The sequence below is a fragment of the Dysidea avara genome, chromosome 9, assembly GCF_963678975.1.
Source record: "Dysidea avara chromosome 9, odDysAvar1.4, whole genome shotgun sequence".
Lineage (NCBI taxonomy): Eukaryota > Metazoa > Porifera > Demospongiae > Dictyoceratida > Dysideidae > Dysidea > Dysidea avara.
Genome location: NC_089280.1, coordinates 36,670,842 through 36,687,134, shown reverse-complemented (window position 1 = coordinate 36,687,134; position 16,293 = coordinate 36,670,842). Strand labels below are relative to the sequence as shown.

Here is a 16,293-nt window from a genome sequence, read left to right as displayed (position 1 = left end):
CGAAATTTTCAAATGTTATCTTTCAAAAATTTCCTGCTAAACATTATTGGCAGGTATAGATAACCTTGCTTGTTTCACTACTTTTTTGCTATTCTGTTGTTTCACAGCTTGTTTTGTCTTTGTTCCGTTAATCCAACGTAAAAGTTCTTTCTACTTGTTGAGTAGGGATCATAGAAAGAAAAAAAAAAGAAAGAAACAGAAACAAGGGTGGCCTGCAGATACACACATTTAATACTTCATATCAGTCATGGCAGTATTCTCAGTCATGGCAGTATTCTCTGTATGTGACTGAAGTAGGAATGTTAGCTGTAAGTAAGATGACCTCCCTTGTTTCATCACTCTATAATCCCCACTCTGATATAAAAAAATTTCAATCTTTGCAGGCTCAATCCCTGCATAAACTGTGGGACTAGTTCTAGTTAGAAGCGAAAAATTACAACTCACCTTCTACAGTGAGTTAAGACATGGGATTTAGACTAAACTGTGCAGTAGTGATAGCTTATTGCAAATAAAAAGAGTTTAGCAGAATGGTTTAATCCATGCATAAGTTATAGCAGAAAACATAATTTACGAGAAGCCATACGCGGAACTGTACAGAGCACCCTTAAGGGTTTCAATCAGTTAATTTCTATGGGCGGTTGATGTTTAGGCTGTGGAGACAATATTTCTACTTTCCGAGGGAAGGCATCTATTACACACGAATGGTAAATGGAAAATCGTCCCTGGGTTTATTCACCCTGACACAAAAAGAACTCACGCAACTTTCGTTTCGTGACTTTCGCCCCAGTATTTACCCACGTTGTGCGGCCAAAATACATTTAATTGGCAATACTGCGGTTTGATTGGACACACCAGTTTTCGGTAACAATGGCACAAGTCCTTAATTCTAGACAGACCAGACCCTATTTTCGGGGCGCTAGTATAAGCGCCTAAATAGGGTCGGCGGGCACCAGACTATTTACCATCATCGTGTCTTTGGCTTTGTCAACACGGAGGAGTACAGGGAAAGCACTATACCTTGATAGATTTGCCAGTTCATGGTGTAAAGAGCCCGTCGCTGTAACTCGGGAGTTATGATTGATTATTTTAAGCACCTGTAATTTATTTTCCATATTGTTGCTGTACAAATTGAGTTTACCACTGTTCCAACTGTCTAGCACCATAACTCCAAGACTTTTTATCATAAAAGACTAAAACTTTGACTGTCCACTCCTTTGCTACTATAGATAATAGACAAGCAATAAAATAGAATTTGAGGAATGTGCAAAAATGGCCAGTTTTTTACTCAGCTGGTGTGTATGTGTGTGTACAAAATTCTAGACCTATTTTATACCACACAGGGGTATTATTAGCTCAGTACAGTGAATACTTTAGCAGGTGAAGAGAAATACCTGAAGGTTACTTGGAATGTGATGGTTGTTTATTGGTTGCTAGGGGTGCAAATATGCACACTGCATTAGGACCATGGGAGGCTAACTCCACAATAATGCATACATGCCTATTGAGGATACAGCTGTATGTATATTACCCTGTTAATGTCATCATGTGACCATACTCAGCTAATGTCATATAGTTCTTATGATACAGTGGATCCTCAGTTATCTGAATAGCTTTGTTCTTATAGTTAGCCAAAATTCTGTTCAGATAAGTGAAATTGTCCGGATAACCAAAGCCCTTTGATTTATATACAGAGCTTTGTTCAACCACTCTGACAGAACAGTCATTTACTCTAATAGAATGCACACTGATGACAAAATACTCTAATAGAGTAGTCACATTTGGTGTTCAGATAATCGAAGTGTTCGGATAACTGTGGTCCGAGGATCCACTGTACCGCTCAAATGTAATGTCATCTTGTACGAGTGCGGGCGATCAAAAGACAAGCTAATCATAATTATAGAGCATGGCATCCGTTTTGCTCATGAGTATTCAAACAGGATAAATACTCACCAGCAAAATGGGTGCCACGCCCTTTAATTAGCTTATTTTTAATTGTTCGCACTCTCGCGAGACATTACATTCGAGTGGTACCGTACGTGACAACAAAAATAGGTGAAGCCACATGCACAAGATTTTGACCAATCAAATCTCTTCTTTTTTTGCTAAAATTACCACACATGGCTTCCTCTTTAAATTTTGTTGTCATGCAAGAACTTATCATAGCCATACAGCACAATAGTACTGTACCACAAAGGGGTGTAGGCATGGCCCATGAAAAAACATCACCCAAAAACCAGCCTCGCTTTTACATAATGACTATGAGTCAGTATTGGTTAGATAAAATTAAGCCTTCAGAACAACCCGAAACGCTTTCAACAAGTTGCTATTAAAACTTTATTAAACAGAATTTTTAGTGACTGACTGATGCCTTCAGACAAGTGTAACTCATTAACAGCTACGGGCTTGATTTTTTCACTGTTCTACGTCGCTTTGGCCTGAGAGGTGCCTATTAGCATACCGCAGTACGTACAATGCATTCTTCATGGACTTACCAGTAGTAGTGCTTGATATCAAATCACAGTAAAACAATATGAAGTTTTGTATCCCTACTGTGCTCAAGATAAATGGAAATGCACAGTAGGGATATAACACTTCTTATTGTTTTACTGTGATTTAATATTGTGCACTACTCCAACTTGTTTCAGTACTTTTTATCGATGTGTTATGGTTCCTACTCTAGTTCGAGTTTTTTTTGCATACTTGTGTAGTATAAACATGTTCTAGTATATCTATGATGTAGTATATTACTGTTAGGACTCAGATAAAGAGAACAAGTTAAGAAGTTCTTCACCAGTTAAACAACATGATAGTGTCCTATCTGGTCATGTCTTCACCTCATCGTCATTATTGGATACATTGGCATTGTCTGGTAACAAGCAGACCATACCTTCTGCTAAGCATACACTATCTGAATCAGTCTCCAATCAGAGACCACCTACTGGCAGTATTCCTACTGCCCAGAGTCTGAGATCAATATCTCCTGTCAGCAAATCTCAACAACCTTTATCCTCTGTGGAGGTGATGAATGAACAACTTCTTACAGTGAGCAGTTATTCTACACCAATCAAATCACCCTCACCAGTTGTCATTACAAAACAAAACAAAATCTCTAGATCATCTAGGAGATCACCAGACCTTCCTATGACATCACGTGATGCAGCTAAACCTCACAGAAGAGCTCATATGATCAAACAATCATCATCAACGTTCAACACTAGAGACTTACCAGGTAGTTTAGTTATTGTTAATATTGTATAGTTTACCAAATTAACTTGTAGGTGTACACAATGTTGACCAGCATGCTCACAAGGCAATTCAACATCATAAACAAGAAGAGGCAGTTACACGTATACAGGCAGCTTATAGAGGACATCAAGTGAGGAAGAGTCTTCACTGGAACACCAGTACATACCAGAAAGTGCACCGGTCCAAATCAACTCCTCTTGCCAGCTCTACTGATGGACACAAACACTGTACAACCACAAGGACAAAGAAATCTACAAAGAAAAAGGTGCAAGACAAAGCTAAGCCAGTAGTAGAGGTGTCACTGGAATCTGTTCATTTGGACCCGACTCATAGTAATGTTCATGACACTGGTAGTGTACCTGTCAGTAGTGTACCCCCATGGGAACAAGCTGGAGGTGACATGATGAGTGTTATTAACATTTACACTAGACAATATGAAAAACTACAGGAACAGTTTAATGCTACAGCAGGTAGGTAATATACCTAGTGTATACACACATGTATAAATATTGTCCTTGTAGCATTACATGCTGAACGTTGTAAACAAGCATTCAGTTCTAGTTCAGTAACATCACAACCTTCATCATTAGCTAGTGCATCTCTAGAGGAGCAACCTAACTATACTGAAAATACTCGACCATCACTAGCCAGTAAGGGTTCACCTCATCATCAAGACAACCAACAGGATGGTACCTATACTGACCACACTCCTTTATACTCTAACACTTTTGAACCAGTTACTGCCACACCTACTGGTGATCAGGTGATCACACAAGCCGCTAGTGACAGGAGTTTTGATCCTGATAGTTTACAAACCCCAGCTAGGGACAGTGAGGCATCTACTGATTCTCTGTCTTGTGTTAGCATGGAGGAGGAGAATGATCAAAGTTCGTTAACATTTACCAGTGCTTCAGTGTCTCAGCAGTCTCATATGGTGGAGCAGGATGATGCTAGACTACAACCACCTGAAGATATACAACCTGCAGTAAGTATAGTAGTGTGCACGCACCACGCATACATTAAGAGAACAGCTTAGTCACAGCTGAGCTGTGTGAAGTACAAATATTGCCACCTGGTGAACCAACACTGATATACACCATTCAGGCACTCAGTGGCGAGTACATGTTACTGCTAGCGTGGTAACTGAAGGGTATGCATTGTGCGTACAATTGTTTGTGTGGTTGTGTGTGTTGCATGGGCTGTGTGTGTAGTGTGGCAGCATAGGAGAACTTCAAATTCTGAGAGAGGTTGCAGAATTAAAAGTCCCCAGTACTGCTAAGTAAAACAAGGACAGTTGGGAATTTGCTTCCCCAGTTGACACCAGTTCAATGTTAGTAAAGTTTCTTGCTCAAGCAAACAACAACAGGGATTTACAGAGCATTGGACCTATGCCCTTTCACCCAAAGTCCCACCTGGACCTTCAACTGCTATATGAGACATGGACAGTTGAGCATTTGCTCCCCAGGTACCCACTGATGTTACAGCTGGGTGGGCTGCTTTCCCAGTTGGCACCATGCCACCGGGTCCCCATTTTAACAGCTGGGTAGACTGGAGCAATGTGAGTAAAGTTTCTTGCTCAAGGAAACAACAACACCAAAGTGGCCCGCACACACACACACACACACACACACACACACACACACACACACACACACACACACACACACACACACACACACACACACACACGCACACACACACACAGATGGGTTTACTTTGAGCATTAATTTCTGGTCTCCCTTACCAGTAGTCTGCCATTGAGTATGACACATTATAAACTCTTGTCACTTGTCAGAAAACTGAGTCACAAAAGGATCAGAAATATTCAATAAGCACACACTAATTATTAAGCTAGCTAAACATTTTGTATGGTTTTATTATAATTTACAGTTAAAGTATTCACCTGGTGGTCTGGAGCAGAAGTTAACAGCTGAGCTAGCTCTGTTAGAGTCAGTCAGTGACTCACTACAACAACTAAACAATGTTGAAGGAGCAAGGGCCATCTCTGCTGCTCAGCAAGAAACTGCTGACTTAGCCAATATGCTAAAGGTAATTGTGACTGTCTCAGCACCATTTGCACAATTTCTGAATGTTTTTGTTGTCTTGATATTATCACATTGATTACAATGATGTGAATTAGTAGTATTAACTACAGTTAATGGGTTATTATTGTTTCGACATATATTGGTGATAGTGCTAGATAGAGCAAAAATATGATTTGTACTACACGAATCAAATAAGCTACAGTACAGGCACTTAAGTTTGCAGATATTAATTTCATTTGTATTTGTCTATAGAGTTGGGATTTGGCTTAAACCACTCACCTTGAATTGGCAAATCCACTAAGGTTTCATAGTTACTTGGGCACAAAGAGGTATTTAATCTAATGGAACACACTGTTACAATACTCTAATATGACAGTTACTACTACATGTTTGGATAATTGGGTCCTACTCTACTAGCTATAATCCAGTTGAATAAAAAATTTCAAGAGGGAAATTAGTGAAAACTAAGCCACAAAAGAAAGAAAAAAAAAAAGAAAAAAAATGATTGCTGGGATGGTAGTTACAAATCTCTATTGTGGCTCTTCTGTCTATTTCATAATGCTCATTCATCCTTTTGATTTAATTGAGTCAAAATATGGATTTGTACACATATATTACCCCCAACAATCCTTTCTTGTTTCATGGCTTCTCTTGAAATTTCCAATTTATTCATCTATAATTTTATTATTAATCCTTTATGGATTTGTAATTTGGTAGTGAAGATTGTTTTGGATAGAAGTAGCAACAAGCAGCCGACACCAGCAAACCTGATTTTGAATGCCCCACCCACACACACCAGTCACCTATTTTTCAAGGTCTTTGGCCCATATCTGGGTTTAGTGAGCTATATATAGAACAAACCTCATTAACGATAAGTACCACACACCAAAAAACCCAACACTGACTACAATCTTTTATGGCTTCATACACTTTGATAAGATGACACAATCCAATTTGGGCTGAAAACAAAGCAAAAACTGGTCACAGACATGCACTGATCCATTCAACCAGCCTTGTTGCATTTTATTTATTGGTTATACAACTTGTTTAGTATATAGAGCCGCTGAACCTTGTCAAGATGGAGGCTAGTTAGCAATACAAGTTTAGTAATACAGTACTGCTCAAATACGTCATCTCTCAAGAGTGAGAGCAATTTAAAAAAAATGCAAATCAAAGGGCATGGCACCCATTTTGCTTGCGAGTAGTATTCATCCCGTGTTTGGGATGAATACTTGCAAGCAAAACTGGAGCCATGCTCTTTAATTGCTCATACTCTCACAAGATGACATTGCATTTGAACGGTACCAAAAGTCATAGACATGTGGAAGAACTGAAGGATATATTGTAGTTTTTATCATGACAGGATCATGAGAAAGTGGATAGTAGATCTGTGAAACTAAATCATTTGAAAATAATGATGTGACAAAATGGAATATTTCAGTGCTGTCAAAAATTCTCATTAGTGGATCTATACTCCTTGCAAAGAACCACTTGGAGTTGAAGGATGCTTTCCAAGGTGGTTTTAATGTTGGTTCTATTAGGATTTTTTGTGAATAAAAAAAAAACGAAGTGGCTATATTTACGGGCCCGTAACATAGGATTTTTTTGCTATATTTACGGCATTCCTAAGTGCGCATGTGCAAGCATCTCGTGACTTAGTCGGTCACGGTGCAAATATTTATTTAGTCGGTAGTTTGTTGTATAACTCGAGTATCAAACACACTAGTTGTATGAAGGTAAGTCTTTGGGTGAGTTCGAGGTGAGCTAGGGTTGGCCCAGCTTTGCCGGGACGCTCGCTTCGCTCGCTCCAACCCAGCTCACCTCGAACTCACCCAAGACTTACCTTCATACAGACAGTGAAAGTCATCATTGTGTTTAACAGGCAAACGTCAGGTTAACGTTAGGGTTAGGGTCGGGTTCAACTTTGGTTTCTTCTTCACTGGTATGCATATAGCAGGGGTTAATCTAGGGGGGGGCGGGGGGGGGGGCACAGGCCCCCTCTGGGTTAGCTATTGCCTCCCCTAGGTTTATACCTAAAGCCTTGAGAAATGGAAAGGTTTAATTGATCCCAAAGTTGTATAATCCAATGGTCAATATTCAATGGCATCACAGTAAAATTTCACCAAAATTGAGTATATTTACACCTAAATTTTCAAAATTTTCCTGGGGGAGCATGCCCCCAGATCCCCCTAGAATCCGAAGCAACTTACTTCGCCCCCTCTAGGTTAATGTTCTGGGTTGAGCCCTGTATAGTATTTTATATTTGTAACATTTTAAATAGTACAAAAACAAGAGAAGTAGTCAGCAAGTACCATGGTACAGTGGTAGATCATGGGTGCTCCAAACCTGGATGTGTGGGTTTGATCCTCATCACATCACACCTTTTTTCTTCGTTTCTTATACCTTTTTGTGTCACGGTTTTTTCTAAGTCTTTTTAAATAGCAAATGTAACAAAATAAGTCACAAGATGCTTGCACATGGGGTGTAACTAATCACTGGACTGGATTACTGGACTGGAGCGCTGGACTGGAACACTGGACTGACATATTTTTAGTTTTTACACATTCTGAGGTTGGTTTATTGATTCCTGCTAGCCAAGGGCCTTCAGAAAACTTGCAGTCTGCTACTAAAATGATGAGTATGGGGAGTGGAGTAAGCAAAAACTGACTTCTAGTGATTTCACTTCTATTTATTATGTTCTTCTACAGTACATACTCCTTATCAGTATGCCACAGGGAATGTGCTAGTTATAGTTAACCGATTGGAAGTAGTAGCAAGCTTGTACAATGCTAATAAATTTGGTCACATATTATAGTACGCCAACCAGCACATGTAAGAACTGATCATGATAGCAGAAAAACCCTACAGTTGTGCAATGAGTTTGTATATTGCATGTAGGAATGAATTTAGCTATAATAGATTGTCTTACGAAGGATAGGTTGTGTCCCACGGGTCTGAGCTATTTAGTTCAAGGATACAGTGTATCATAGGTAGTACAAATATAGTAAAATGATTTTTGGTTAGCTACTGCTATATATTACAATCTCCAAAACACAATACTAAGAAGTGTATAAATGCTGTAGAGCATAACAAGTAGTGAGAAGTCAGTTTTTGCTTACTCCTGTAGCAGGCTGCAAGTTTTTTGAAGACCCTTGGCTAGCTAGACTCAATAAAACCAACCTCAGAATGTGTAAAAACCAAAAATATGTCAGTCCAGTGTTCCAGTCCAGTAGTCCAGTCCAGTAGTCCAGTCCAGTAGTCCAGTCCAGTAGTCCAGTCCAGTAGTCCAGTCCAGTAGTCCAGTCCAGTAGTCCAGTCCAGTAGTCCAGTCCAGTAGTCCAGTCCAGTAGTCCAGTCCAGTGATTAGTTACACCCTTGCACATGTGCACTTAGGAATGTCGTAAATATAGCAAAAAAAATCCTACGTTACAGGCCTGTAAATATAGCCGCTTCGTAAAAAAACATGGGTGGTCCCTATTATGAACCCAAACCAACTTTACGGTGCTTACCAAGGTGCTTACTGTAAAGGAAAATCCACAGAACAGCTTTTGATGGTGACAGTTGACACTATTGTTAATACTTTGGACAAAAAGCTAGTTACCTGTGTAGCATTCTTAGATTTGCATAAAGCATTGGACTCTCTAGACCATGTGATCTTGTTGCAGCATCTAATCAAGCTTGGTGTATGCACTATTGTGGTTACCATATCTTGTTATTAGAGTAATTAAACAATCTGTAATCGATAACTTTTTTATAGGCTAGGCAGCAGGCCCATGAGATAGAGATGAAGTCAATGGCACAAAGAGCTCATGAAGAAATGTTACAAACTAAACAACAACTGCAGCAGATGCAGCAATCAGCTGCCGAACGTCTTGAAGAACTCACCAAACAAACCCTCCACCAGTCTGTAGAACAACAGCACAAGGTAAAGTGTTACTGTTTGTCTTATGTGTTTATTATTGTAACATGATTAGATTGAAGAGGTGCAACAACATTTGTTAGTAGCACGTACTCCACAGCAACACACTGCCACCCAAACTGTCACACCTCCAGAATCTAGTAAAGCTACTTTACCAGGTAACATTTCACTGTACAGTAACATTCCTTTGGTTTGGGGGGAGACGTATACCGTATTTTTTAACTTGCCACTCCTTCAATAGTAGAATGGTGCAACGATCAATTTTGAACATAAGGGCTTCAACATCATTGGGTTCGAGCATTAAGCGGTGGTAAAATTTGGAATAGTTGCTACATTGATTTTATGATTTGCGGTAGAGGTGGGCGATATCTTAAAGAACAAATATCGATAATTTTTTGACACATTATCTCGATAACTGCTAATATCTCTTGAATAACTCATTACTAGTCCTTATCAACTGACCTGCCCATCCAATTTGTTTTCAAATTCCAAAAATGCTGATTTATTGCATAGCTGGCTAGTATTGTATGCCTGAGCTATACCCATGATGTTTTTTGTACAAGATACTTACCAAGGTAACAGCAACTATAGCACATTGTGATTGTTACAGTGTATCTCAATATCATTTTTGCACATCAATATCCGTAAATTTCTCAATATTATTGAAATATCGCCCACCCCTAATCTAAGGTAATAAACGCTGCGGTGTTCAACCAAATTTTATTAATTAAAGATTTGTACATATACAGTACTGGTCATGTAGCATTTTGTGCACAACAAGCTTGTTGTGTACAACTAGCTTGTTGTGCACAACTAGCTTGTTGTACACAACTAGCTTGTTGTGTACAACAAGCTAGTTGTGTACAACAAGCTAGTTGTACACAACAAGCTAGTTGTGTACAACAAGCTAGTTGTACACAACAAGCTAGTTGTGTACAACAAACTAGTTGTAATCAATTAGCCATGCAAAGTGTCCTTCAAACAGTTAATATGTTTGCCTTGTACATAAACAGCACACTGCTGAGTCACTAATAATGATGTACTGTTGTTTGGTTATCACAAGGGTGGGAGTAAGAGGGTCTAGACTTTCTTCCTACATTATATGGGCAAGATTTAGTACCACTAAGAACTAAATCTTCCCTATTATGCTTGGGATGGAGCACTCACTATATTCAAATATTATTTCTTCCCCTTATATGTATTAGTGCTAAGGTGCAACTAAATATTCCCTACAGTATAGTAGGCAAAATATTTTCCAAAGAAGCACTAAATATCCCCTACATTATTGTAGGAACAAAATAATTCTGTTTCACTGTTAATACTCTATCTTGTTAACTCCTTAAGCTACATGTAGTTGACATCATGTCTGGTAAAGGAAGGTGCTGGTATGTAGCAACATAGACAGGCTGAGGTGGAGCAACAGGTAGTGTAGTGCTCCAACTCTGACTAGTGTACAAGTAAGAGTGGAACAGTGAAGTTGTTGTCTGTGAATCCAGCAGGGGTGTATCACTTGGATGGATTAGTAGCTGGAGTCAATATATCTTTCATGTCAGCAAGCAAGAAGAATACCACTATTTTGGCATGAAGAAGTTGACATGGTCTTGTAGAGAAGAGCAGGATGTGATACAACCATCCACTAGCCCATGGGCATCACCAATAGTTTTAGTTCTGAAGAAGGACGACTCAATCACATTCTGTGTGGACTATAGAAAGCTGAACACCATTACCAGGAAGGATGCCTACCCACTTCCACACATCGATGACATGTTGGACACACTGGCTAGATCACCCTGTTTCACAGTGTTGGTGGGTATTGGCAAGTAGAAGTAGCTGAAGTGGACAGAGTTGAGACTGCATTTACCACTTATTTGAATTTAAGAGTGATGTTATAAAACCTTTGCACAGATAGAAAGGGGCTGCTTATTTACGTAACTGGACTATAAATTTGTTCGTGCTTTTGCAGCATGTTAGCCACAACTATTGTTGAATCTAGGGGTGAATGGGAGGAACACTTGCCAAAAGTTTGCAACAAACAAGGAGCCATTTACTGGCATTTCAACTTATGTTTGGGCGACAAGCACTTTGGATGTGATATACAAACCCCCCATACCAGAAACAGCAATCACTCCACAGTAAGTAGTACAACTGTGGTAATCTCTAGAAAAGTCATACTAGGCAGAACCTGAAAACAGCTGGTGGTAGGCAGAAAGAAAGGTATAACTGCAATGCACATGGTGAACCCAATAAAGGTGGTGACAAGGTGTGGCTGCATAGCACAGTAATACTGATAGGGAGAGCTAAGAAGCTACATCGTCCATGGAGTGGACCATTCACGTATTCAAACGGATGGCTGCAGGTTCCAGGCTGCCTAGATCCAGTCATGGGTTTTTTCTCCTTTCTCCACCTTTTCAAAACACGCTTTCTGTAACAACTTTCAACAGGCTGTAGGACCAGGTGTCCTACAGACCTTCAGCACTTGTGCTGTAAAGCCTTAATAAATAAAAACGTGCAGTTTACCAGGTGCAAGATAGCAGAGTTAGGAGATGCAAGCACAGTCATATATATTTTGCATTGCACTATCTAGGTTCTACTCTTCTTGCAACAGGATACAAATTGTGTCGCACAAGTGTAATATACCACTTAAAATTTTATGAAATTTAGTGCCCAAGCACAGTACAGTTCCTACATTATTGTAGGGAAGATTTAGTGCCTCAACACAACAGAGTTCCTACATTACTGTAGGGGAGATTTAGTGCTTGTGACTCCCCTATAGTAGTGTGGGAACCAAAGCCATTTTAGTGCCATTTTGTACAGAACTGGAATAAGATATTCAGTTTTTTAAGAGGTTTATCCAACATAGCTACTAAAGGTGATGATGATGAGGTGACTACCACTCAGTTGATCACCAGCCACACTACATCACACTGTTATACTACTGATTTTGAGGACGACACTGTTCCTGCTAGTAACATGGGCTACTCTGCCGATGTCAGTATCAAGGATAACAAGAAGGAGACCAGTGAAGTGACTGAAGATATCAGTTCTGAAGGAGATACTTTAGTTGAACAACAACAGCACAATAGCCAGTTGGATGATACTTTACAGAATAGTAAGACCTAGTCCAGCCAGTCAGTTTTGTTTGTGTACATGTCTGTCTTGTGTGTGCATGCATGGGAAAACTCTGTGGTAACCTTCATCAGGTTATGTCGGTACTAGACAGAGCCAACCAAAACAGTTGGCACATATAATGGCACAACACTAGAACAACTGAATACTAACATACATCATGTGTGTATGTATAAAACATCATGAGATTACATTGGCCTGCCGAAATTTGTGTGTAGTGTGTGGGTGCGTTTGGGTGTAGTATGTGTGTGTGTGTGTGTGTGTGTGTTAAAGATGAACAGTATAAACACACTCGTGCCCGTTGTACAACTGTTATGTACCTCTCACCTAATAGGTGGAAAGATCCAATGCTGCAGCTACATTTCTTTTATAAGAGAGAATACCGATATCGATTGTGGCACTCTAAAACTAACGACATTATTACATATCAAACATGGCCTTGACCATACAATCACATGGCAACCCCACGATTGATTGTTATGGTGAGTTTCAATTAGAATAACATTATTTTAAAAAGCGATTTTTCAAGGTGGAAGCTTCGATCAAACTAGTAAGGTATGTAACTACGTTTATATAGAGTTTTTCCTGCCGTGTTTGCCTCTTTGATCACCATTGGCTGCTTTTAGATCGCATGTATAACGTAGTAGTGACGTTCCCTGTATGGCCCACAATCAAATTACGCATGTTAGGCTATATAAGAATTCAAGTAAACAGTGTAGCGTCTTGCCACCTATTAGGTAAGGTGTCGTAGCAGCATAAGCCACCAGCACTTGTGCAATGCACAAAACCGCAGCCATTGCAATATAAATATATTGCACTGCAGTCAGTGCATTATAAGTTATAATGCACTCGCTGCAGTTAGTGTAGCAGTGCTATATGCGAATTATAGCACTCGCGGCGCCTTTGAACTGCCCACACAGAGTGGTACATTTGGCATTTAATTAGGATGGTTTAGTGGTGAACACAAGTCAACCCCACAGTAAACTGTGAGGTTTGTATGAATCAAATAAAATACCAAGGGACAACTTTCTGTGCAAAAATGGCCATAAAGGTCGCTAAAGGTTAAATCTGTGATGGCACTATATCAAAAAAATAAATGTTATGAGGAATACTGAGTACCTCTTATGTGGAAAGTTTCATAATTTTATGAAAAAAGTACACAATTCTTCCACCATACAAATAGTGATATAATGGTATGTGATTATTGTCAGCATTGAATAATTGTCATCACAGCTGTGGACAGTGTTATGGTGGACAGTGATGAAGAAGATAGCGTATCATTTCGTATGGTACTTCCTTCTGAGAGCCATCGTAAGCAGAGTAAGGGTCGGCTACGATCGGCTGGTGACTCTGTGTCTTCCCTGGCTACCTCGCATGGAGACCTGTCAGGGGTATGTACTCTATTGGACATGTTTTGTATCGTACAATATGGAGATATGTTGACCAATGTTTTGACATGTTATTATCCACTGGCAACAGGTTGATGCTCATACTAGCAGTGATGGAGAGGAGTCGTTTTGTGATTTTGTGTCCCGTATGGTTCGTCAGTATACACTAGAGGAAGAGACAAGGGCACAGCACCAACAGGCTCTGCTCAAATTGAGAGAGAAGGCCTTACAGGAGAAGAATCAACTAGAAATGCAATGGCTTAACATCAAAAAGCAGTAAGGCTTATAAATTGCGTAGTGTTATACTGTAGCATGTATAAGTGTCTACTGTACTGTTGTGTAGTGTTGTACTGTAACATGTACAAGTGTCTATAGTACTGTTGTGTACTGTAACATGTACAAGTGCCTATTGTACTGTTGTGTGGTGTTGTACTGTAACATGTACAAGCGTCTATAGTACTGTTGTGTAGTGTTGTACTATAACATGTACAAGTGTCTATAGTACTGTTGTGTAGTGTTGTACTGTAACATGTCAAGTGTCTATAGTACTGTTGTGTAGTGTTGTACTGTAACATGTACAAGTGTCTATAGTACTGTTGTGTGGTGTTGTACTGTAACATGTCAAGTGTCTATAGTACTGTTGTGTAGTGTTGTACTGTAACATGTACAAGTGTCTATAGTACTGTTGTGTAGTGTTGTACTGTAACATGTCAAGTGTCTATAGTACTGTTGTGTGGTGTTGTACTGTAACATGTACAAGTGTCTATAGTACTGTTGTGTGGTGTTGTACTGTAACATGTCAAGTGTCTATAGTACTGTTGTGTAGTGTTGTACTGTAACATGTACAAGTGTCTATAGTACTGTTGTGTGGTGTTGTACTGTAACATGTACAAGTGTCTATAGTACTGTTGTGTAGTGTTGTACTGTAACATGTACAAGTGTCTATAGTACTGTTGTGTGGTGTTGTACTGTAACATGTCAAGTGTCTATAGTACTGTTGTGTAGTGTTGTACTGTAACATGTACAAGTGTCTATAGTACTGTTGTGTGGTGTTGTACTATTACATGTACAAGTGTCTATAGTACTGTTGTGTGGTGTTGTACTGTAACATGTCAAGTGTCTATAGTACTGTTGTGTAGTGTTGTACTGTAACATGTACAAGTGTCTATAGTACTGTTGTGTAGTGTTGTACTATAACATGTACAAGTGTCTATAGTACTGTTGTGTGGTGTTGTACTGTAACATGTCAAGTGTCTATAGTACTGTTGTGTGGTGTTGTACTGTAGCATGTACAAGTGTCTATAGCACTGTTGTGTAGTGTTGTACTGTAACATGTACAAGTGTCTATAGTACTGTTGTGTGGTGTTGTACTGTAACATGTCAAGTGTCTATAGTACTGTTGTGTGGTGTTGTACTGTAACATGTCAAGTGTCTATAGTACTGTTGTGTGGTGTTGTACTGTAACATGTACAAGTGTCTATAGTACTGTTGTGTGGTGTTGTACTGTAACATGTACAAGTGTCTATAGTACTGTTGTGTGGTGTTGTACTGTAACATGTCAAGTGTCTATAGTACTGTTGTGTGGTGTTGTACTGTAACATGTACAAGTGTCTATAGTACTGTTGTGTGGTGTTGTACTGTAACATGTCAAGTGTCTATAGTACTGTTGTGTAGTGTTGTACTGTAACATGTACAAGTGTCTATAGTACTGTTGTGTGGTGTTGTACTGTAACATGTACAAGTGTCTATAGCACTGTTGTGTGGTGTTGTACTGTAACATGTACAAGTGTCTATAGCACTGTTGTGTGGTGTTGTACTGTAACATGTACAAGTGTCTATAGTACTGTTGTGTGGTGTTGTACTGTAACATGTACAAGTGTCTATTGTACTGTTGTCCAGTCCAGTAGTCCAGTCCAGTGAATGGATACACCCATCTTAATCTTGATTTCTTTCAAGCCACCAAAAAGCGTTCCTATGATGGTTACTCGTAACTACACTTACTACAGACCTTTTTTTAAAAATTATTCTTCAAAGTTTAGGCTTGATCTCAGATAATAGTGTTCTAACTCTGTAAATCTTGGTTGGATTTCCACCAAAATTGCTACTGAGATTTGCTTTAAAAGCCCCTTGTGAAGTATGCAATATTTCAGCTGGATTGGAGTACGTATTTGTGTTTTATGGCAGATTTTGCAAATGCGAAAAGGTAGAAAACAACTTTGGCTTCTGGGGCAGTTTCCTATGCTACCTGACAGGCATGTATACAGCAAATTTGGTTCCAATCAGTGACAGGATCACGGAGTTACATATGAGTGACAATTACATTTTACATGTTCCTATCAATATACCCATAGTGTAGACTGCATGACACACTACTGTGTGTTTTAATTAATATGGTTACTATGGTGATTGATGTGGTTACTATGGTAATTGGTATGGTTATTATAGGAAGTTACATAACAAGGGGGAGGATGATAAGATGCCACCAATAAAGAAGAAACAACGTGAACTTATGAGGAAGTTTCAACTCGAACAAGTACATAAGCAACACACATACAGTATTGTTGTATTA

At 39.3% G+C, this 16,293-nt stretch overlaps 1 protein-coding gene across 1 annotated transcript in view; it reads left to right on the top strand.

The window, feature by feature from the left end:
• Positions 1 to 16,293, top strand: part of LOC136266630 (centrosome-associated protein 350-like) — a 42,578-nt gene that overhangs the window by 15,728 nt on the left and 10,557 nt on the right. Inside the window, exons 10-19 of the mRNA XM_066061622.1 lie at positions 2,755 to 3,229; positions 3,279 to 3,716; positions 3,768 to 4,231; positions 5,137 to 5,295; positions 9,049 to 9,216; positions 9,266 to 9,368; positions 12,071 to 12,319; positions 13,570 to 13,727; positions 13,816 to 14,000; positions 16,170 to 16,257. Of these exons, the coding sequence (XP_065917694.1) occupies positions 2,755 to 3,229; positions 3,279 to 3,716; positions 3,768 to 4,231; positions 5,137 to 5,295; positions 9,049 to 9,216; positions 9,266 to 9,368; positions 12,071 to 12,319; positions 13,570 to 13,727; positions 13,816 to 14,000; positions 16,170 to 16,257 (2,487 nt within the window). The remainder of the gene's footprint in view (positions 1 to 2,754; positions 3,230 to 3,278; positions 3,717 to 3,767; positions 4,232 to 5,136; positions 5,296 to 9,048; positions 9,217 to 9,265; positions 9,369 to 12,070; positions 12,320 to 13,569; positions 13,728 to 13,815; positions 14,001 to 16,169; positions 16,258 to 16,293) is intronic.